At 38.9% G+C, this 24,323-nt stretch overlaps 1 protein-coding gene across 1 annotated transcript in view; it reads left to right on the top strand.

Annotated features, from left to right (window-relative positions):
- LOC104487108 (dynein axonemal heavy chain 5) overlaps positions 1 to 24,323 on the top strand; it is a 175,453-nt gene that overhangs the window by 74,166 nt on the left and 76,964 nt on the right. Inside the window, exons 46-56 of the mRNA XM_086742108.1 lie at positions 2,284 to 2,501; positions 3,397 to 3,708; positions 7,726 to 7,815; positions 7,914 to 8,150; positions 8,664 to 8,831; positions 15,854 to 16,060; positions 17,046 to 17,375; positions 18,658 to 18,864; positions 18,952 to 19,194; positions 20,035 to 20,189; positions 22,428 to 23,092. Of these exons, the coding sequence (XP_086598234.1) occupies positions 2,284 to 2,501; positions 3,397 to 3,708; positions 7,726 to 7,815; positions 7,914 to 8,150; positions 8,664 to 8,831; positions 15,854 to 16,060; positions 17,046 to 17,375; positions 18,658 to 18,864; positions 18,952 to 19,194; positions 20,035 to 20,189; positions 22,428 to 23,092 (2,832 nt within the window). The remainder of the gene's footprint in view (positions 1 to 2,283; positions 2,502 to 3,396; positions 3,709 to 7,725; positions 7,816 to 7,913; positions 8,151 to 8,663; positions 8,832 to 15,853; positions 16,061 to 17,045; positions 17,376 to 18,657; positions 18,865 to 18,951; positions 19,195 to 20,034; positions 20,190 to 22,427; positions 23,093 to 24,323) is intronic.

The following is a 24,323-nucleotide window of genomic DNA, read 5'->3' as shown; positions in this document are numbered from 1 at the left end:
TAAAATGTAGAGTATACATTAAAAGTCAGAAACAACTGATTTTGTTCAGTGTTCTGAAAACAATTGTTGCCCTTAGACACATTTCAGTTGTGAAGCTCATGTTTAATGTTACTGTAACATTATGATGCTGAGTAGATTACAAAAAGTAATCTCTTGAACCTTTACTTTGATAGATTCTACCAAGCATGCAGTATAATTTCAGGTGTTGTTCTTTGTGTTCAATTCTGGCCATTTCAACCAAGGAGAAATAAGCCTAACTCCTGCTGGATCAGGGTGGTTGGACAAGATGGCCTCCAGAGGTCCTTTCCAACCTCAACCATTCTGTGCTTCTGTGAAAACACATTTTTACAGTGCACAAAAGGCTAATGAGTAAAGTTTATCCTGTCCTAGGAAGGTTACCAAAGGCAATAGTAAAACCAGGTTTACAATTCATAGCTGAGTTGGGAAAAACAATCCCCCTGCTTTGAAATGTCTTCCACTCCCCAACTTTTAACAACTAAGGACTTTTTTCATATATGCAGAAGAAAATATAAAGGAAATGTAACTAAAGTAGCAAAGATTTATGAAGATGTCATACTTCTTTTTCCTCCCTTTTCATGTCATAATAAAAGAATAGTAAGCTTAAACTCGTGGAACAAATAAAAGGAAATACTCATTTGCATAGCACAGTCTGAGAGCTTAATGCCTCAAAGGTTTAATTCAGATTACTTGTTAGGCCAAAGAACTGGTTAATGCTGTGCTAATTTAATAATTTACATCCACATCGCTGGGTTCAATGTTCCATATCAAATTGTAACACTTATATCTATATAGGAACCATGAAAGTTTTAACGATTTCAGTCATGATTGAATGTGCCTCTTTCAGAAGAAGCTGTCTGGTCTGTGAGACACCATAGACCACTGTTCCCCCAAAATATCCAGGATCCACTGTGGCATTCTACATAGATGCCTCTTCTCTCCACATGTCCCTATTCCCTGGAGTCATGGAGCTCCAATTGGCCTAAAACTTGGATGCCCAGGGCCTTTCTATGACACAAGTTGTTGTGTGGAGGGAAAAAGATCTCTGTTTTCTTGACTTCCATTTGTCCTGTTCATGGACCCTTGGATTTATGGAGAGATCACCATGTCTTTTCAAGTAATGAAGAAAAATCTGTAGAATGCATGACTTCTCTTGATTGAAATAGAGGCAATATATGCAAATGGATTGCTCATGCACACACACACACGTGTGCACATGTATGCATGGAGATTCGGTGCATTGATCATTAAATCTCTTTTGCATAACTGTTTTGATCCAAATGCTGTTGAAACCAAAGGAACCCTTCTATTAACATTGAGGGGCTTGGATTAGATCTCCCCATATGTAACATATGGCATGAGTAAGTGACATGTAACATATGGCACCCAGTAAGTCTGGGTGCCCAGACTGTTTTGGGGAACATTCAACTCCCTTTAGTTTTAGAGAAAACATCAGACAGTCTGCACTGTACTGGATTAGGTTTGTAACTTGGGTTTGTGATAGTTTGTTTCATACCTTTGTTGAAGAGGTTTTCAAAGCCAACAAAGGATTATGTGGTCTAGTTTCCTCTAGGGTTAATAGGAGTTATCTAGCTCCCTTAGATGACTTTGGAAGTCTCAGTTTGAATGTACCATGTACTTTTGAAAAGACTCTGGGCCTCTTCAATTGTTGATTTAGGAAATATAACTAAAAAGAATCAACTGTAGGCTCAATTTATTGTTGAAGACGTGGCTTCTTTTCCTTAGGCAATATGTGTATAAGCTGATGAAATTAAAAGTGTGGTTCCTGTTAACTGTTTTTTATGTAAGAAAAATGTATTAAAATGTCAGCATGAATGGATGCAGGTACATAATTTTGCTATTTTTCCTTCAGAAAGATGCACTTAATTTTGTATATCATTGGGAACTACTCATTAAATACATTTAGAAATTACTGGTTTTGGTTACTGCCAGTCATGTCAATGTCATTGCATGCGAACATCAAAAAGCAGTTGTGTTTTCCAATTAGAAAAAGGAACAGAACTGCCTGAGGGAGGATACAGACCCACATAGGGTTGCCTGTTGTAATAGAGGAGACATTTATAAAGGCCTTTTAATAATATTTTAAAATTCCATTTCAGTCAACATTGAGTAAGTGGAGTGAGAAACATCTTTTTTGTATTGGCTTTTGATAAAAATAAATAAGGATCAGTGATGCAAAGAACCATTAAATGGTTGCATGACATTTTGACATTTCATTTTAAACCATGTTTGTATTGTTTTAAGGTATGATGACTCTAGGCCCAACTGGTGCAGGAAAGACAAAATGCATTAATATTTTGATGAAAGCAATGACAGATTGTGGTGCTCCTCATAAAGAGATGAGAATGAACCCAAAGGCAATCACAGCTTCCCAGATGTTTGGTACCCTTGACGTTGCTACAAATGACTGGACAGATGGTATTTTCTCTACATTATGGAGAAAAACTTTAAAAGCAAAGAAGGTAATGGACATTGCATCACAATTGTTAATAAAGACATATAATACTTTTTCTGTAAGGTCTCATTACCTGTCGTTTCTGTGAAAGTTCTTACACTATAAAATCAAACAGGAAAGCACAGTGTTAGTTTTGCCTTGTGTCTAAGTAGCTCAGTGCATGCCAGAGTCATAATTACAAGTATATGACAGAGAGCACTAGGCTTCCCAAGCACTTGAGATTCCAGAATTGAACTGGAAAAGACTTTAAGGGTTTTGCTTCCTTCTGTAAGCAGGTAGTCCAACCATTCAAATGCAAAAGCAAGGAATGTTCACGTTTTGATGTGAGGACAAGAAAGTTAATTTTCTCCTGTCTGGTTTTATGTCATTGCCACTCTGTTTCACTAATTATATAAGAATGTAAGAGATTCTGGTAAGAAATCAGTATAGGCATTTCCCAATTCTCTTATCAAACCTGCAGATGATGTTTCATGGAATCATAATCACACTCAAATTTTCAGAAGTTTCATTCAGTTCTCACTTGGAAAATGGGAAACCTTACATGAAATACTTAGACAACGTCCCACAAGATCTGACTGTGTGCATGTGTCTGTGACTGTATTTAGTGGGAAATGTTCTCTTCCATCGTGATGGATGCCAGGCTGGTTGATACACTTTTGTAGAAGGAACAGCTTTACACTTAGAACAAACCAAATTAATTTTTGTCACTATTCCTTAATATCCTTTTTGGTATGACACAAGATAGCAAAAGAGGGATTAAAATACTGAGCAAATTATAAAAACTGCAGCACCAAATTATGACTCATTATTTATATCCAAGAGTACATTCTCTGAGATTAAGTAAATACATATTTTTGGTCAATGTACATAAATTTCCATGTGTGTGTGTCTCCGTTTTTTAGGGTGAGCATATCTGGATAGTTTTGGATGGACCTGTTGATGCAATATGGATTGAAAATCTGAACTCTGTTCTGGACGACAATAAGACCCTTACTTTGGCCAATGGAGATCGTATTCCAATGTCTCCCAGTTGCAAAATTATTTTTGAGCCTCACAACATTGACAATGCTTCCCCTGCAACAGTTTCTCGTAATGGGATGGTCTTCATGAGTTCTTCCGTGTTAGATTGGAAGCCTATTTTAAGAGCTTGGCTGCAAACGCTGCCTGTTACATACTCTGATGTCCTATGGAATTGCTTTAATTCTGTTTTTCAGGTACTTAATTCAACAACTTGAGAAAAAGAATATTGCATTTCTTATTATTTATTTAATGAAACATTGTTTCTTCCTCAGTGCTTTTTCAATTATTTATTTCTCTTTGTTTATGTAATAAAATAAGGATGCAGGATTAAAAAAATAAAAGAGAGAAAATTATCTCTACCATTAATGAATGAGTGAAACTATAACAGATGAATAATTTGGATGCTTTGTTTTGTCTGCATAGATTAGTTGGAAATGAATTGTTAAATCTGTGATTATTTTGTAATGTATGTCAACAAAACAGAGAGATTCTCTTTGGCTGTAATTGTTGCTAAAATTTTAGTTCTTGTTAGGATACGTAAAGGGAGTGGATAAACTTCCTTGTTTGTTTTAAATGTAAAGAAATAAATTCAGAAAGAAATTAAGCTAGATTCACTCGTAGAATCTTGCTAATTTTTGACTGCAACAGGAATGCGTTTAGCCTATTAGTTTTTTTATTACACGTTCTATACTTCAAATTACGCAAGGGCAGTTCCGTGTTCTGAAGCATAGCGCAGGTGACTATAGTGGGTCTTCTGATTTTATAATCCATGATTCTGTTCCGAAGGAAGTTTTTGAGATGGCATCTCTTTGATGCATTCTCTGACAAAATTGTGTTCAATCAGTAGATCCAAAGGGAAAATTCTGAATGTTTTTTCTCCTCCATTTGGCCTCACCATACTGAATCATTAAAAAGGTTTAATTAATATTATGAATTATTGTAATCTATAGTGGATCTAAAAGCATAATCTGAGTAGTATATGATTTTCAATTGCACTTAAATTAATAGTTTTTCTCTGGGATTTTTTTAAATAAATAGTTGTTGCTTTGTAGTCTTTTAGCATTGTTATATTCTGATTTCCTCAACATCTGTGGAAAAAATGCAACTTTCTTATATACCTTGCTTTCCCATTGGCTGCCTCCTGCCTGTTTTCTTGTGCAATTGGTGTTGGATTTCACAGGGGTTTCTCCTGTAATATTTTTCATCATTGTTGGATTTTACAGATGCAGCTTTTAATGAACTTTGAGTGACATTTCAGAAGATTTCTTTATAAATCATGATAAAAGCAATGATTAGTATAGTTTTGGAATGCCTTGAATGTTAACAAATGTCTTCTTACAGATATGCTTCATTTCAGTGCCCATTTACTTTAAAACTAACATTTAACAAGCTATTCATTTTGTTCTACCTCCAAAACATAATGATATGACATAGTATTTACTGCAGCAGCAGGAGGAACAGTTCTGATAATGAATTTTAAAATATGCTTCCAAAGTAATATATATGTGGGTCAATTTACTGCTTCTTTGCCACAATTCTATTTATATTTTATGCTACAACTTGCTCTGAAAACATAATAACAACATTTAAAATACCCAAGCCTGAAGCAATAGCAATAAAGTCCAGAAAAATATCTATTTTATTAGATTGAGAGATGAAAATGCAGTGTAATATGAAGTTTGGCTGCATTTGGAACAGCCGAAATGTAAATGAAAGCTGTCATGCTGTCAGTTTTCTTTCACTTTTAATGGGCTATCTTTGCTTCTCAAATAATAGAAGCGATAGCAGTGATTTTACAGATGAGGGTAACACTACTTTTGTATTTGGATGGCTCTTTTTACAGTAACTATTTTTTCCCACAATAAAAAAAAAAAAGGATAAATAAATTCTAAAAGAAAATTTGCAAAATAAGGTACATCAACAGTGGTAGTCAAACCCCAAATACAGACCTGGTTGAATTTAATGCTAGTATTAAGAGAAGCGTATATATAAGCACCTTACAAATATCTAATTTTTAGAAGAAAATTAAGATTAGGCTGTAGCTGGAAATACCGTGACAAGGGAGAATCAGTCTTTAAGTATACCTATAGAGACTTTTTGAAATCTATCTAAATTCAATGACAATAAAGTAATACAACTGAAATAGTAATTCAATTTGCTTACAAGAAGATCTTCTTATTATTTATGCTAATAAAAATAGTCATTGTCACTGAAAGTCTGCATATTGGATAAAATCATTATTAATGAAAGTATAGCACTTTACAATAACGTAGGAGGAAGCGCCAGACAATAATAGTTGTGAATCAGTGGAAATAATGTATTTATTCTTTTCATGTATAGTATAAATTCCACTGCAAGTCATTAGTTTTTATATAAAAGACTGGAGGTAGTCCAAAAGATAAGGATAAATTTAAAAACAAATAAACAAACAAAGCCCAAACTCCTCCAAAAACAAAACCCCCAAAACAACCTTATTTTGAATCAAGATTATCTTTGAGTCCTTTCTGTTTCCACAGTATTTTTTTAAAAGCATGATTGCGAGATTGGACTTTCACCCTTCTTTTCCCAGTTCTTTCTTCTCAGTAACATTTCCTACTCAGAAGTAATTTCAAGTACACTCCCATCTCCATCTGAAGTCTCTATTCTCTTAAATTTAGAAGCTATACTGCCAATTTCTTGTCTGTGAATGATGCTGCTACCTGTAAGCAACAGGATTGCTTTGCTGATGGAAGTAATTATCTGAGGCAGTTTCAAAGAACTGAAATAATTAAAATAATTACTTGAGTGGCATTATTTAGTTTGTCTGCAAAGTGTGAATCTCAAACTACTGGTGGATGTTATGCAAGTTATGTAAGTTTCAGCATGTGTATTATATTTTTTAAATCTAGTAATTTAAAAATCACAGTCACTTTCCGTGGTTTTTGTAAAATCTGGTGTCTTAGATCCCTTATTGACCTATTCTTCAGAGAAGGACTTCAGAGAAGTCCTAAAAACAGCAGGGTAGACAGATGTGACTTATTCCTGCTTGCACGCTAAATCTCACTCTAATCTTTTCTGGGTAAAGGCTGCTATTACCTCTGGAGCATAGAGTTGGATATATAATCTAAAGAGTTTCCTAGCTTTAATATTTAAATGCTGATGTCCAAGTTAATATTACAAATATTAATAACTTTGTATTATTTAATAGTTCTTGTGCTTTTCCAAACCCTTTGAGTAGCTTGAGGACTTCTTGTCCTAAAGAGCGTTCTACAGTCCAGTGAGTTCCACAGTGTCTGTATGCTATGTGAAAGGGTCTTCTCTCGTATGAATTTTTACCATCTGACTACATTTTGTGGTCTTTTTGTAGGGGATAGCAAATTCCTGATCCAAATTCTTTGCCATTTAGGCATATTTGTCATGGTCCAACTCACTTTTCCAGACCCTATGTCAAAACAAAGTACCCTAATAAGTAGTTAATTCATGCTAATTGCTGTCTTGATCTTGCCTCCTTCTTTCAGCTATGTGCTGTTTTAAAAATAGTAGTAATAAAATGCTAGCCTATATATGGACCTGATTTTTTTTTTCATAAACTCAAAGAACAAGAACTACACAAACCTCACTGGAATCATAAGTACCATAAAACTCATTCTGGTGAAAACTGGGCTCTAGAAAGCACAGACTATTTTGACTCATGAAATATCTTTATTCTGAGTGTCTCAAATCAATTATTAAACAATTTGCAATGCCCTGTGAGACATCTAGTTTGTTTTACAGATGAAGAAACAGACTCTCAAAGAGATTTAAGTCCAAATTTTAAAGATCTTTAGGCTCAAATCTCACACACTGCTTGCAGTGCTTTACTTGTACCCATAACCCCCTCAGTTAGTTGGTTGAGCACCCTGTGAACCGCTGTACAGTGGAGAGCACAAATGGCAGATCTCTGATGTAACTGAAAAGCAGTCTTGATATTACTCTTCAGGAAATTGCTGTATGGAGCTCATATGAATAATTCTGCTGACTGGAGTACATCAAAGTTATTTTTCTAATATGTCACTGTTAACAAAATGTCATGGTCTAAGTCTGAATATTTATAATCCCAGAAATGGGGAAAAATGTTTTTTTGGAATAAAGTTTAGAATAGATTTAAAATTAATAAATTAGTCTCATCTAAGAATAAATCATACCATTGAAACTGGTAAACAGATGCTTTAAATGATGTTTTTCCTTTCCAGGATGTGATAGATTTTGTTTTCTCTGCTGTGACACCAAAAATGCAACTTTTAGAATGCATGTACATCAAACAAGCTATTGACCTCCTACAGGTAGATGTGACATTCAGTTTTTCTCTCTCTTATTCTATTATTTGTGCTGGGGCATTGTATTAAGAGGGCAGTCATTACATATTGCATCTGCTTTGCAGGGTTTATTGTCTGACCGAGATGAGAAGCAGCTCAGTGAGGAACATATTACTCGCTTGTTCGTTTTTGCTGTAATGTGGTCAGCTGGAGCTCTTTTGGAACCAGGTGACAGGCTGAAAATGGAGCTGTTCCTACGGAAGCACTCTGCAGTGAAAGAACTTCCAGCTGTGAACGGAGAAGAAACCATGTTTGAGTTTGGTATCAACGCCTGTGGCCAGTGGGAGCACTGGTCAAAGAAGGTTTGTATGCTGCGGCATGCTAAGCTTTCTTAATGACTAAACAAGAAAGATGTATGTGGTAAGAGGCATATTATTTTGTTATTTTAAACTCTGCATAATTTAGTTAGGAAGATTAACCCTACCAAATTCTCGAGAGTTTATTTTTTGAAAGATTTTTTTTCTTTTCTCCATAAATATCTCCATCAGAGAATAGGAACATGCATTTGAAAGAGCTTTGGAAGTGAGACAGAAGTGATCTTAGCTTTGTCTACTGTCTATCGCCCAACTATTTAAGAACTCCTAGAAAGGAAAAGCTTTCTTCATGTAACAAAAAACAGTGGAGTGAAAATATCTCATTAATCTAACACCCTTTTAGAAAAGCTTGGCAATACACTGATTGATTATAAATGGATGCTTGGCTTTCAGGAAGAAAAATTTTGCTAATGTATGTTTTATAAGCTACATTTGGTTTTGTGTTCTAATGCAAACTGATTGTGTGGGCAGGTAGACTCTTTGTGTGTCTTTCTTATGCAGGTCCCTGAATATATTTACCCTAAAGATTCAGTACCAGAATATACTTCCATTCTAATTCCAAATGTAGACAGTGTCCGAACAGACTTTCTAATGCACACTATCATGAAGCAAGGAAAAGCTGTTCTGCTAATTGGGGAACAGGGAACAGCAAAAACAGTTATGATTAAGGTAAGTGGAATGCAAAAACATGTAATACATTGTATGATAACTTTGCAATAATTGACATTGGCACAAATATTAAATTGAAGTGTAAGAGTAATTTAATTTTTCTTCAGATTGCATACTGGCATTCTTACTGAGGCATTTTACCAGTACTCACATGGCCTACAAGCAACGAATCTTAAGTAGCTATACTTTAGCATAAAGGGTTGTTTTAAACTTTGCTAACCATGGCCACAAGGTCGTGTGATAAATGCTCTTTCATATGCCTTCTTTTCTTTTGAGAAGTCAAATTGGAGATTTTGCTAAGAAAATATTGATCCTTGGAGGATTTTTTATTTCCCCGTGTTTTGTCAATGATGCCATATGTGAGCTGATCTTTTGTACACCCTTGGTGCACAGACTTTCTTTACAAGCCAAACTGAAGAGAAATAAAAAACTTACTCAGGGGGATTTTTCAGAGGGTAAATTTAGTGTTTATTATCTGCTCTCTTAATTCCTTCACTTACTATAGAAGAGCCAATAATCAAAAAGCTGAAAAAAGCCAGATGTCATACCAAACTTGGCATCCCTTATTTGAAAAAATACAAGTGTAATGGTTTTCAGCATAGTGTCTGTGAGTCTGTAGACTCTTTGATCAATGAGAGGTAGCTAAAACTGCTACTGTAGCTAAAACTGTTCTACTGTTGGGACAGCTGAATTTGCCATACAGGCATCTGTACCTCCACTGGATGATTTGCAGAGGTCTTGAAATTGAAAATAACTGAAAAACACTGGCCTAAATTGACCTTTGGCTTTCTTAAAATCTGGAGCCATTTTGTGTCCTCTGGCCGTGTGCTTTCTGAGCCGTGACATAAAGCGAGTTGTACCAATGCCAGCAGCCATTAGTACTACTTTTTCAGCTTAGCTGTTGATGCCAAGGTGCATGCCCGTATAATGTCAACTTCTGTTCCTGGCACCAGCTGGAAAACTATTTTAGCAAAGTGAAGAGGCGCGGTCTGGGTGGTGGTCTTGATATTCTGCATACTGGATTTTAGCCAGGTACTGGCAACCTCTAGCCTTCAGCTGCCATTCCTGTCCCTAAAAATAACTGGAGCTGATTCTTGGGAGTTGCTTACCCCTTGTCTACTCTACAGAGCAGAGCATGTTCCTTACACAAGGGAGCATAATGCCAGTAGATATTTGATCTCATTTAAGGCTGGGAGTGAAAGTTAACTGCCTTTACAACTGTTCCCCTTCTGCTTTCACCTTCTGTAGAGTTTTGCTTTACTACACCTCATGGAAAATAAATTTCCAGATATAAGCAGCTGATCTCATGAAAAAGTAAAAAGGCTTTAATACAGAACAATTCAGATAGTAGTCTGAATTAATCTGAAGTAATCTTCAGCATTGAGTAAGGCATCAGTATATATGCAAATAAAGAACTTATAATGGAGGGTTATTTAAGACCTTTTGAATTGAAAAAAATCCAGAATTTAACGTGAAACTGGTATGGTAGAGTTGAAAATTCTCTGACAAAAATAATCCCATTAAATAACCTCTTCTTTTTCAAAGATAGTTCTCATTTATGTGCTGTGGAATATTACTGCTACCGTGTAAAGATTCTGAAATGCCATAATGAATAGAACACAAGAGCGTTTTTTGAATGGTTGTGCATTCATAGTTGCAGTGGGTTGACCTTGGCCAGCTGCAAGACCCCCACCAAGCCACTGATTCCCTCCCCCTCCTCAACAGGACAGTGGTTGAGGTCAGGACAAGGAGGTCACTCACCAGTTACCATCACAGGCAAAACAGGCTTAACTTGGGGAAAATTAATTTAATTTATTGCTGATTAAAAATGGAATAGGATGGTGAAAAACAAAGACAATACTAAAACCACCTCCTTTTCATCCCTCCCTTCTTCCTGTGTTCATCTTCACCCCTTCATCCCCAAATCCTTTACCTCTTCCCCTCTGAGCAGTGCAGGGGATGGGGAATGGGGGCTGCAGTCAGTCCATAACAGCTCCTCTCTGCTGCTCCTTCCTCCTCATGCTGCTCCCTGCTCCTGCATGGGATCCCTTCCATGGGATACAGTCCTTCATTAATTGCTCCAGCATGGATCCTTTCCATGGGGCACAGTCTTTCATGAACAGACTGCTCCAGTGTGGGTCCCCCACAGGCTGTATCTCCTGCCAGAAAACTTGCTTCTGCGTCAGCTCCTCTGCACAGGTCTCAGCTCCTGCCAGAGCCTGCTCTGATGCGGGCTCTCCATGTACTACAGCGTTCTTCAGAGCACATCCGCCTACTGTGGCGTGGGGACCTCCAGGAACTGCAGTGTGCATCTCTACTTCACTGTGGGCCTCCGTGGGCTGCAGGGAGGCAGCCTGCCTCACCATGGGCTGCACCACAGGCTGCAGGGGAATCTCTTGTGGAGCACCTCGTCCCACTCCTTCTGCTTTCACCTTGGTGTCTGCGGGGCTGTTTCTCTCACATTTTTTTTCTCTCTCAACTGCCAGGCAGCATTTTGCATTTTCTTAAACACTCTGAAGGGCTCTGGTGGGTCCATTGCAGCCAGCTGAAACCAGCTGTGTCTGGCATGGGGAAGCTTCATCGTCTTCTTGCAAGGGGCTGCCCCACAGCCCCTGCTGCCAGCACCCAGGCACCTGCACCTGCTACATTAGTTTTGTACAAACTGGTGGAACTCCAAGGAGACATCTGAGCAGTGATCTGCAGCAGTCCATCAGCTGTCAAGAGTACTCACCAAATACAGGACTGTTGCATGTACATTGCATATATAGTCTGTCATTTGTATGATGACTGAGAAAAACTTATTTCTGAAGGGCATATTTTCTTAAATTGAGATCATTTTATCAACATTGAATCAAAAAAATTTAACAGTTTAACACCCACCATCAAAATATTTTGACACCAAGCTGTGTGGTGTGATTGACATTGGGGGATGTGAAACTAAAGGACAGCCTTGGCTGCAGCGACCATGACATGGTAGAGTTCAAGATCCATGGGGCAGCAAGGAAACTACATGGCAAGCTCTCTGCCCTAGACTTCAGGAAGGCGGACTTCGGCCTCTTCAGGGACCTGATGGGCCAAGTGCCATGGGAGGCAGCCCTGGAGGGAAGAGGGGCCCAGGAAAGTTGGTCTATATTCAAGGAGCACCTCCTCCAAGCTCAGCAGAGGTGCATCCCGATGAAAAACAAGTTGGGCAAAAAGGCCAGGAGGCCGGCGTGGATGAGCAAGGAGCTCCTGGACCAACTGAAAGTGAAAAAGAAAGCCTATAGAGGGTGGAAGTGGGGACAGGTAGCCTGGGAAGACTACAAAGAGGCTGCGCGAGTGGCCAGGGATAAGGTAAGGAAGGCCAAAGCCCTGGCAGAACTGAATCTGGCCAGGGATATAAAATGTAACAAGAAGAGCTTTTATAGGTACGTAGGGGACAAAAGAAAGTCCAGGGAAAATGTAGGCCCCCTCCAGAAGGGAACTGGTGTCCTGGTTACCCAGGACATGGAGAAGGCTGAGATTCTCAATGACTTTTTTGCCTCAGTCTTCACCGACAAGAGTTCCTGTCCCACCACCCAAGCTGTAGAAGGTGCAAGCAGGGACTGCGAGAATGAAGAACTGCCCACTGTACTCGAAGAGCAGGTTCGGGATCATCTGAGGAACCTGAAGGTGCACAAGTCCATGGGACCTGATGAGATGCATCCGCGGGTCCTGAGGGAACTGGCGGATGAAGTTGCCAAGCCACTGGCTATCGTATTTGAGAAGTCGTGGCGGTCTGGTGAGGTCCCCGATGACTGGAAGAGAGGGAACATAACCCCCATTTTTAAAAAGGGGAATAAGGAAGACCCAGGTAACTACAGGCCGGTCAGCCTCACCTCTGTGCCTGGCAAGGTCATGGAGCAGATTCTCCTGGAAACCATGCTAAGGCACATGGAGAGCAAGGAGGTGGTTGGTGACAGCCAACATGGCTTCACCAAGGGCAGATCGTGCCTGACCAATTTGGTGGCCTTCTATGACAGGGTGACAGCATCGGTGGACAAGGGACGAGCAACTGACATCATCTACCTGGACTTGTGCAAAGCTTTTGACACTGTCCGCCATGACATCCTTCTCTCTAAACTAGAGAGACATGGGTTTGATGGACGGACCACTCGGTGGATAAGGAGTTGGCTGGATGGCCACACTCAGAGAGTGGTGGTCAACGGCTCGATGTCCATGTGGAGACTGGTCACAAGTGGCGTCCCTCAGGGGTCCATGCTGGACCCGGCCCTGTTCAACATCTTTGTCGGCGACATGGACAGTGGGATAGAGCGCACCCTCAGCAAGTTCACTGATGACACCATGTTGTGTGGTGCCGTTGACACACTGGAAGGGAGGGATGCCATCCAGAGGGACCTTGACAGGCTGGAGAGGTGGGCCCGTGCCAACCTCATGAAGTTCAACCAGGCCAAGTGCAAGGTCCTGCACCTGGGTCATGGCAATCCCAGGCACAAATACAGGCTGGGCGGGGAATGGATTGAGAGCAGCCCTGAGGAGAAGGACTTGGGAGTGCTGGTGGATGAGAAGCTCAACATGAGCAGGCAATGCGCCCTTGCGGCCCAGAAGGCCAACCGCATCCTGGGCTGCATCAAGAGGAGTGTGGCCAGCAGGTGGAGGGAGGTGATTCTCCCCCTCTACTCTGCCCTGGTGAGACCCCACCTGGAGTACTGTGTCCAGTTCTGGAGCCCCCAGCAGAAGAAGGACATGGACCAGTTGAAGAAGGTCCAGAGGAGAGCCACAAAGATGGTCAGAGGGCTGGAGCACCTCTCTTATGAGGACAGGCTGAGAGAGTTGGGGCTGTTCAGCCTGGAGAAGAGGAGGCTCCGGGGAGACCTGATAGCGGTCTTCTAGTACCTCAAGGGGGCCTACAAGAAAGATGGGGATAGGCTGTTTAGTAGGGCCTGTTGCAATAGGACAAGGAGTAATGGTTTTAAAATAGAGGGGGGTAGATTTAGATTAGAAATGAGGAAAAAATTTTTTATGATGCGAGTTATAGAACACTGGAACAGGTTGCCCAGAAAGGTGGTGGAGGCCCCATCTCTGGAAGCGTTCAAGGCCAGGCTGGATGAGGCTCTGAGCAACCTGACCTAGTCAGGGATGTCCCTGCTCCTTGCAGGGGGGTTGGACTAGATGACCTTTGAAGGTCCCTTCCAACCCTAACCATTCTATGATTCTATGATTCGATGATTCTATGATTGACATGCTGGAGGGAAGGGATACCATCCAGAGGGACCTTGACAGGCTGGAGAGGTGGACCCATGCAAATCTCATTAAATTCAACCAGGCCAAGTGCAAGGTCCTGTACATGGGTTGGGGCAATCCCAGGCACAAATATAGGCTGGGCGGAGAACGGATCGAGAGCAGCCCTGAGGAGAAGGACTTGGCGGCGTTGGTTGATGAGAAGCTCAACATGATCCAATAATGCACACTGGCAGCTCAGAAAGCCAATCGCATCCTGGGCTGCATCGAAAGAAGTGTGGCCAGCAGGTTGAGGGAGGTGATTCTCCCCCTCTACTCTGCTCAGGTGAGACCCCACCTGGAGTACTGCATCCAGCTCTGGAGCCCCCAACATAAGAAGGATGTGGACCTGTTCGAGGGAGTCCAGAGGAGGGCCACAAAGATGGTCAGAGGGCTGGAGCACCTCTCCTGTCAAGACAGGCTGAGAGAGTGGGGTTGTTCAGCCTGGAGAAGAGAAGGCCCGGGGAAGACCCTATAGCGGCCTTCCAGTACTTAAATGGGGGTTATAAGAAAGCTGGAGAGGGACTTTTGACAAGGGCATGTAGTGATAGGGCAAGGAGTAATGGCTTTAAACTGAAAGAAGGTAGATTTAGGTTAGACGTGAGGAAGAAATTATTCACTGTGAGGATGGTGAAACATTGGAACAGGTTGCTCAGAGAAGCTGTGGATGCCCCATCCCTGGAAGCATTTAAGGCCAGGTTGATGGGGCTTTGAGTGACCTGGTCTAGCGGAAGGTGTCCCTGCCCACGGCAGGGGGTTTGGAACTAGACGATCTTTAAGGTCCCTCCAAACCAAACCATTCTATTCTATCATTCTATGATATTTTGAGGGGCTTGTATTTTGCTTTCTATTTTCGCACAGAGTGTATTTCTCACTGGAGTTGTTCTTAGAGTACTTAATCAGCAATTATGTAAGTTTATTTTTCTGAGGTACCAAAATGGGAACATTTCTAGTCAACTATGTTACAAAGATAAGAATTTAAATTATATTCCACTTTGTCATCATTGCAGAAGAATTGAATTTTTAAAAAGAACTAATTTGGAAATCTGGAATTTTTAATACTATTTTTATGTCCCCGGACTCTTGCTGAAGAAAATATTTTGCGTCCTTTTTCTATATGCCTTGGTGTGACTCCAGGGTTACATCTTTTGCTTTCCGGTTCTATTAAAAAATATGAAAACTGAAACTTTGCAGCTTTAGGGCATCAGCAGAAGCTGTGGGAATTGTATGCATTCATAAAACCCAAGGATTCCTTTCTTCATTAAGAGAGGATAAATATCAGCAAATGCAATGCAGCTTTGCATTTTTAATTTTACGCTACCATTCCTTTGCATTGCTCTTGTTGTAAGATATCGTGGTGTACTGTAAACGTGAAAAATTATTTAGTTTTTCACTTGTTCCTTGCAGGCTGCTGTAACAGATCATCACTAACAGCTTGACTTTAAAGAAACCTTAACAATTGTTAATGCAAAGTTTATTTGCATCCTGAGTTGTCGTCGCATGTACTTGTTGTAACACTTTGTGAAGTCTGTTACAAGCTTATAAATTGTAATACTTAGAAACTTTATGCAAAACAGTAACTGAGAGGTTGGAGATGGTATATTTATCTTAAATAAACTGCTCTTTGACATTTTGAAGTTAATAATAGGGCTGAGATTTTGTAGATTCTGATTTTTGCAAGGCTACTAAGCATCTGTGTCTCCTTTGGCTGAATTCGTCTGGAGTTACTGGTGCACTTTAATTAAAATTGGCTTATCTTGCAGGATTACACAAGCAAGTATGATCCTGATGTTCACTTGACCAAATGCCTAAACTTTTCTTCCGCAACTCTGCCAAATATGTTCCAGAGAAGCATAGAAAGTTACATAGATAAAAGAATGGGCACCACATACGGTCCTCCAGCAGGGAAGAAAATGACTGTCTTCATTGATGACATCAACATGCCTGTGATTAATGAATGGGGTGATCAGGTAAAAGGAAAATGATAACATTTGGGAATTGGTGGTCTTACCATTGCTGCTGATGGAAATGCTGATCTGTGGGTTGCAAAAATAGGGAAGTTTAGGAGAATGGTATCATAATATGGACTAAACCAAGTACATCTACAAAAGCAATTTCCCCAAGACAGTTTTTGCCAAGAGTGGTAAGCTGTCAGTCCCAAAAGATTAGGGTCAGCATCAAGCCACTTGGTGCAATCATTGTGGCATTCAAGTCTTTTGTTTTGGTTACATACAGAGCTTGCAGTTTCCAAACTAGCATTACTAAGAACTAATCTAGGAAAGGAAGCCTGCAAGTCCAAGAGGAAATCAGAGACTCTTTCCTTCTTCCTTTCACTCTAGACTTTAAAGTACAGTTATTATTAGGTGAAATCTAACATCACAGTTGACATCCAAGACTAGTGAGATGTCTTGAGCTATCGATAAATGAATACTTATAGACTTACATTCTGAAGATCTGACTTAAATTAAAAAAAATATTGATGAGAAAAGTAATTTTCCTGCTCCCAGTATAGCAACGTAATCCTGTTCTCTCACTGCTTCTAGACAAGTGAATGCATGACTATAATTTGTGCTAAACTACCCATTCTTTGTCTCTAAGTGCCTGTGTCAATCTATCAATATATAGTCTGGCTTGAAACTTTAAAGCACTGAATTTTCTTAGATTTATATTATGCAAATCCAGTTGAATGTCTGACCTCATGTCCACAACTGCTTTAGATCGTGAAGCTTACATGCTGCCAATCCACTGCTTCAGAGTGGTTGGTACCGTGTTGCATGGCTTTATAAATCACTGAAGTGTCCAGCAGAATACCTGAAATTAAGAAATATGAGAGATGTCTTTCCTTCTGTGTACCAATTTATTATACTAGAGATTTCCTCTTTCCTTTGTTTAAGTTGAGAAGCCTGAAATACTTAACTTGCTCCATTCCTTTTTTTTTTTTTTGACGATAATTAGATCACCAATGAGATTGTAAGACAGCTGATGGAACAGAAAGGTTTCTACAATTTGGAGAAGCCAGGAGAATTCACAAATGTGGTTGACATCCAGTTTGTAGCTGCTATGATTCACCCTGGGGGAGGTCGGAATGACATCCCACAGCGCCTGAAACGCCAGTTCACCATCTACAACTGCACACTGCCTTCCAGTTCCTCTATTGACAAAATATTTCGAACAATAGCTGAAGGCTATTTCTGTGAACAACGAGGTTTCCCTGCAGAAATATGTGAACTGGCTGCAGCATTAGTATCTACAATTCGAAAGGTTTGGCAAACAACAAAAGCGAAGGTAAAATTACATCTGTTAAGAAGCCTTTGAAACATCTGTACCATGACAAAGCAACAAGACCCAGGGCTTCTGTACAGTCATGTGTGTTCATAACTCATATTGTGAAGATGTGACCTGTATGTATAACTGCTGACTGATGCTTCTGTTCTGGATTTATTGCTATCAGCACCTAATTAGCTGACTGAAAACATAATCATATGCACTACCTTATATGACTAATAAAATAATTTCGTTACATAATTATAATATAGTAAGCATAGCTAGTAGGAAGATTTAGAGGTCTTCTGATTTGGAAAATGTCAAGGGCATAAGGAACTATGAATTAAAAGTTAGATAGGAGTCTTCTGTAAAGGTGTTTGAGATTGTGAGAAGGTTTAAATATCTGAATTAAAGGAAAGAATTTGTATTTGGCAGAGAGGGAGTCAGCTCAAAACAAATGAAATCTGATATTTAGTAAATTCTAAATATTTATTTCATCCATTTCAAACAGATTGTAATAACATTTAACTGCAATTCCAAAGCAAATGCTGCTTTGTAATACAAAATAAAATTTATGTGTAGAAAATTTGAAAAGTTAGGACTAAAATTACAGCATAGAAATGTGTGCCAAATTTGATGTAATGAAAAAAGTGGAGGAGAGTGGTAGAAAGATAGGGATAGGCAGGAATTTGGTAAATGATATTTTCTAGTGCAAACACAGAGAAATAGAGAGAGTTCTAGTGAAACTATTGACCAGTTAACTATTATCCAATATATTCAACAGAAGTGGTGCTTATTACTGATAATTAACTGCCTATAGAGAAAATGTAGATTTTGCCAAGTTGTTCATTATTTCAAATCCTCTTTTCTCATTTTTCTGCTTTCTCTTCTTTGCTTTTCCTCATGAACTTTTCCTCACATGTTCTTGGAAAGGACAAAGGAGAGTGACACAAATTATCTGGAAGAAAGGGCAGGAGCAACACTAGAGGTCAAGCAATGCTGACATTTTTACTGTGGCCTTTAATGCCATCGTTAACTAACCTGTCTTGGCTACCCTTCAGTCCATGTTCTTCGGACTTGAAAGATTCAAAGAAACTTGAGTGAAATCTATGTGAAATTAAATAGCTGGCCATTGCTACTGTAATTTCTTCAGTTTTACCTTTGCTTCCTAAATGCCAAGCATGTATTTCTGCTTTAATGCAATACTGATTTTGAAGTTGTGAAAATTTCCATATTCATTTAATACGAGATAGAAAATTTATTTAGTAGTTAGTTGAATATAGCTTATGATGTTATTTTGTAGATGTTACCAACTCCAGCTAAATTTCATTACATCTTTAATTTACGAGACCTCCGTCGTATTTGGCAAGGAATACTTACAGTTACTTCTGAAGTCTGCCAGACCATCAGTGTTTTGGTAGCCTTGTTCCAGCATGAATGCAGACGTGTTATTGCAGATAGGTTCATCAGCCAAAGTGATAAAGACTGGTTTGAAGATATGATGAAAAAGGTAGGCAAATAGTGTTCCAGTATTTGCCACAGAAAGAGATTGAGGAAATGTTTAATTACTAAAGCAATCCTTAATGTATTGTTGTAGACTGCTTCTGCAGAACATGGTCAGAATCTATTTGAAGATAAATCCACAGAATTATACTTTGTGGATTTCTTGCGTGATGTCCCAGAAGCTACTGGAGATGAACCCGATGATGCAGAATTGAAGGCTCCTAAAATTTATGAGCCTATCCCATCTTTGGATTATTTGGCTGAAAGATTACAGATGTTCATGCAGCAGTACAATGAAACCATCAGAGGATCAAAAATGGATTTAGTATTTTTCAAGGTATTAGTGCCTGCAATTATATTAATACAGAAAGTGCTGAGTCTTTTGCCCTTAGTGATACAAGGATCTTGTATGTTTCTATCAAATTATTTTGGAGATGGCTCAGAATGGCTCACCTTGTATCCAACGAGCCTTACAAGTGAACTCTGTAAAGCCATGCTGCTGTCTCCCGGCTGCCTTTGCTCCCATAAATTATTCCATCTATTTGCAGTTCCCCATCTTTTCTTTCTCTTGCCTTGCATAATGCAAAGCACAACTAATTTGTTTCTACAGTGCACATTGTGAACGTCGTCTTGCATCTCTGAAAGTTACCTCCTTCTTGAAGGTCTCCTGATGCATGATGCTTTCTTCAGCTTTAAATTGGGTGTTTTGCTAGATTTTCAGGGCATTTCAGATTAATTCTTACTCTAAGATAAATACAGCAGTGGAATAAGAAATGTCTATATTGTACTTGTATTTTACTATAGACAGCCTATTTAGAGAATCTGTAAATAGCTCAACAAAAAGGTTGGGGGAGAGTGTTAATCTGTATCCTTTCTACTTTCTCTTCTGTCCCCTAAGCTCTGCCCTCAGCTCTGCCAAGTACAAACACTGCGTATGACATTGCTTCATATGAGCTTGATACAAGGACATTTCTCTTGGACTAGCCTTGCTGCCCACTGAAGTCAGGGGGAAATCTCTTGTTGATTTGAGTGAGTACAAGGACTCACCTTGGCATAGGCTCCAGAGAAGTCATCTAGCTGTTGAGAGGCTGTTGCTTGGTGATGTGCTTCTAGTTGAATACACATTATATTATTTTTACATCTTTTTTTTTTTTTATCTTTTTCTCTCAATACACAGGATGCTATCATCCATTTGATTAAAATATCACGGATTATTCGTACTCCACAAGGAAATGCATTATTGGTGGGTGTTGGTGGATCTGGAAAACAGAGTCTGACCAGACTCGCGTCATATATTGCTGGATATGAGAGCTTTCAGATTACTTTAACAAGGTAACACAATGCAGTGTGCGTAGACATTTGCTCCTTAATTTGCCATAGAAATGAACATCTCACAATCAACTTAAAGAAATGCAAACCTGTCAAACATTTTATCCCTCATTGTAAAATACATTTTAAATCAAAAGCATCTGTGCAAATGCATAGTCTATAGATGACAGATCCTGGGTCTTTGTTTTGCTCCCTGTATACTATTAAAAATAAATCTGTCTTTCCTTCAGCATTTGAGTCTGCAGGACACCCTTGTGAAATCCCCCTAAAATACCATTTTGCACTGAAGATAACATGGAATAATCTGCTGGTATATTCTGCATAGTGGGCAAAGGGTGATGGCCAGGGGAAATAGTAACTTTTTCTTTAGATGCTTATGTACCCAGACTGTATTATTACAACTGCTATCAATGACTTACTTAATAACATATAGTGCTGGAATTTAGTAATTTGTAGAAATCTGAAGTAACTGTGAGTAACTACTGCCTTCCATCTCTTTCTCTTTTGACATAGAGTTTACAGGGTTAAGCACTGAAGGACAACTGTGTGCATTTCACCCTGCAAACTACTGAACACACTGAGAAATCTTCCTTAGAGAGATGTATCACGTCTTTGAACAATGTTATGAGGTTTCTGATTAAAGGAAAGAGAAAGAAAGATATGTCACAGCCTCTTCCTGTGTCCCAGAAGCAGGAGAAAGGAACAGTGGGAACAAAAAATGGACGGAAAGAAAAAAGGATAGAGTTACAGGGTAGAGTCCCTAGACTTGCAAGATTCAAAATGCATTGATAAGGCAGATAAATATTTCGGTCACTTAGGAAAGGTTCATTTGCTGAAGCTAACTGGAGGTGGGCTAAAGGCAGGTAGCTGAAAGTGTGTATTTACAAAGCAGAGAGTCATCTTTTGTAACGTGCCACAGGAGGCTGTGGAGGAAGACAGTATCAGCAGGTTCATATTGAGAGGACAAAAGGGACATACCTTCTAATATTCCTAATACAATGGCTATAAATATGGAAGGGAGAAGAAAGAAATGAGCAGTGAAGAGTGGATGCTGGCTCATGATTTCTGTCTAAGTAGCATTTCCCATTGCTGGTGTTAAGAGTATTGAGCCTAGATGACCAGCTATTCTGGTTGGATAGAAGTTGGTTGGACTTAATGATTGTAAGGGTCTTTTCCAGCCTAAATGATTCTATGATTCTGCCTCAGTAGAGAAATTCTTATGTTCTTATTGGAATACCACTGGAATAACTGTAGCTAACACATGCAAACTGAAGAGTTCAATTGTTTCACAGGTTCTGCAGTGCTTGTATTAGGGATATTTATGGAGCAGTGGTAAGATGGAGCTGGAAGAGAACTGGAGTATGTTCTGTGTGGCATATTTAATTTCAAAATCTATAGAGTATTGTGTTCAAATACTGAAGAATGGGACATGTGTATTGCAAGTATTACTTATGACTTTGAAGAGACTCTTGGAAATAAGAAACTGGTTTCAAAGAAAAGAAGTTCTTCACTTCAGCTTTAATTGGCTGAGAACATAAGGGACAATATATGTCATTTTATTAACCTTAATTTACTTAATTTGATATTGTGTAATCTGAAATCTGTAGTTGAATTTGTGTAGACTTCATGCGAGTCTTACTTGAATGGACCAGCTGTAAGAGGTGTAATGAAAAAACAAGTCATAGTCTCTATTTGCGGCAGAGTTAATCAGCCCAAGTGATAATGTTCAAATATAATTTCTGGGGCTTGATTTCAGTTAAACCAAATAGCACAATAAAAGCTTCAGTCTTGGTTATTCTCGTTTCTTAATGATTTCCTTTAACCTGCTCTCAATGTCTTCAAAAGATAAACCAGCTGTATTTACATAACAGTTACAGGTATCAGAACCTACTTGACAACTTAATCCAGGTGTGCTAACCTTCAGTTCTAATAAAGAGTTTACGTCCACAGACTGTAGGGAGGCCAAGCAGCATGCTTACTTTAGATGAAGTATTGGTCTTACCATGTTTTTGTTCCAGCACCGTCTTCTCTTGACTTCACCTCCTTTCCCATAATTTATGGTATTGATCATTCACTTTGGGAAAATGTTTAAAAAAAACCCTAAAAAAAATAAAACTAGGAGATATTGTATTAATTTCTTATGTAGGTTTTTTCTTGCCCTAAGGAAGCTCAGCCAGATGATAGATATTTCCTAAAATGATCTGTAATTTTTGTTCTCTCTTTAATCCTTTTCTAATCCAGAACATATGCCACCAATAACCTTTTGGATGATCTGAAAATCTTGTACCGCACTGCTGGACAAAAAGGAAAGGGCATTGTCTTTATATTCACAGACAATGAAATCAGAGATGAATCATTTCTTGAGTACATGAACAATGTTTTGGCTTCAGGTGAAGTCTCAAATCTTTTTGCACGAGATGAAATAGGTGAAATCACCCAAGACCTGATACCAGCAATGAAGAAGGAGTATCCAAGGCGTAGTCCCACTGGTGAAAATCTTTATAATTACTTTCTTGCTCGAGTTCGTAATAATCTGCATGTCATTCTTTGTTTTTCTCCTGTTGGGGAAAAATTCAGAACTCGTGCACTCAAATTTCCAGGTCTGATTTCAGGCTGTACCATGGACTGGTTCCAGCGCTGGCCTAAAGACGCTCTTGTAGCAGTTGCACAGCATTTTTTAGTTTCTTACCATATTGAGTGTACAGATGAAGTGAAACAGAGTGTTGTTAACACCATGGGAACATTTCAAGATATTGTGGCTGAAAAATGTGTTGAATACTTTGAACGATATAGACGACGAACATTTGTGACTCCAAAATCTTACCTATCCTTCATTGGAGGCTACAAAGCTATTTACAAAGAGAAGTTTGCCAACGTTGGAAGTTTGTCTGAACGCATGAGAACAGGTACTGTAAAATCTGTTTGATTTTTGTTTATTTGTTTGTTTTTAAAAAGGTGAGAAGAGTCTGAATAAAAGAATGTAAAAGTATGGATTTAAATTGTGAGCCCACTTTCATTTGGAAGCAGACTCATGTTTTCAGCTGTGTTGTGTGTGATTACAAAATATGCAGAGGTTTTGTTTCAGTGAGCTTTGTGAATGTTGCAGGTGAGTTTTGGAAACAGTATTAGTTAGCAGTTAAAATACCTGAAACTCCTGCTTTGGTGGGTATGCATGCCGAGGAACTACTGAGATCCCAGTTTTCACATTTAAATGTGCTAAAAGTAAATCTGAGGGAAGCTAAGTAAACTTCAGATTCAGTCACTCTGAAGAATCTTTTAAAGAAACAGCTATATGCCAAAGGTAAAATTTCAAAAATATTGCACTGCACAAGGTCATGCACAGTAAACAAATAAACAGTTTCCGAAATTGAGTGCTACTTGGAGGTGAATGTGAACTTAAAATTTTTCTTCTCCCACTGTTGGCAGTTGCAGAATTGAGCTATATACACGTAACTCCATAGAGAGAGGGTGGCTCTCTATAAGGAACATATGTGATTTTTTTTGAGGGTTAGAAAGTTTTACGTGATGCATTGACATTTAGATGCATGCATTCATATATAAGGATTTTTATACTTATTGGTTTTCTAGGAGATATTCTTGTTGTTTGATAAAAATGTTGAAGCATTGCATTGCTCAAGAATCCTTCGTTTCTTTTACCCTATCTCTTCTGGACGTTCTTGTGATGTTGAATTTAGAAGCTCAGCCTAGTCTCCTTGTGTCTTCACTTGCATTGCTCAGGATGTCAAGTTCCTCCTCTTTTGTTTTGTACAGAGAGTACAGTCTAGTACTTCTTATGGTCTCATGGATTTCTGAAATTGCACACATAATTCTTAAGAATGCCATTCACAATACTAATGCATTTCAGTATGTGTGTTTAATATTTAGTGTCCCTCTCATATGTAAGAACATAAAGTGAGCAAGTGACAGATTCTGAAGGCTCTTGCCCATTAAAAAAAAATAGAAAAGAAAAAGCTTTAAATAGCAAATGAATATTACCCCTGCTTAATTTTGGTGTTCAACAAATGGGATCACTCACTGGGATTCCTAAATATGAATCTGAGTGACTTATTTTAAGTATCCAAATTGCTTTGCTGAGTTTTCTCTCTCAATAGGTCTTCATATTGCTAAAATGGAATT

Source organism: Chlamydotis macqueenii, chromosome 2 (genome assembly GCF_036417535.1).
Source record: "Chlamydotis macqueenii isolate bChlMac1 chromosome 2, bChlMac1.mat, whole genome shotgun sequence".
Lineage (NCBI taxonomy): Eukaryota > Metazoa > Chordata > Aves > Otidiformes > Otididae > Chlamydotis > Chlamydotis macqueenii.
This window is presented reverse-complemented; position numbering and strand designations above follow the sequence as displayed.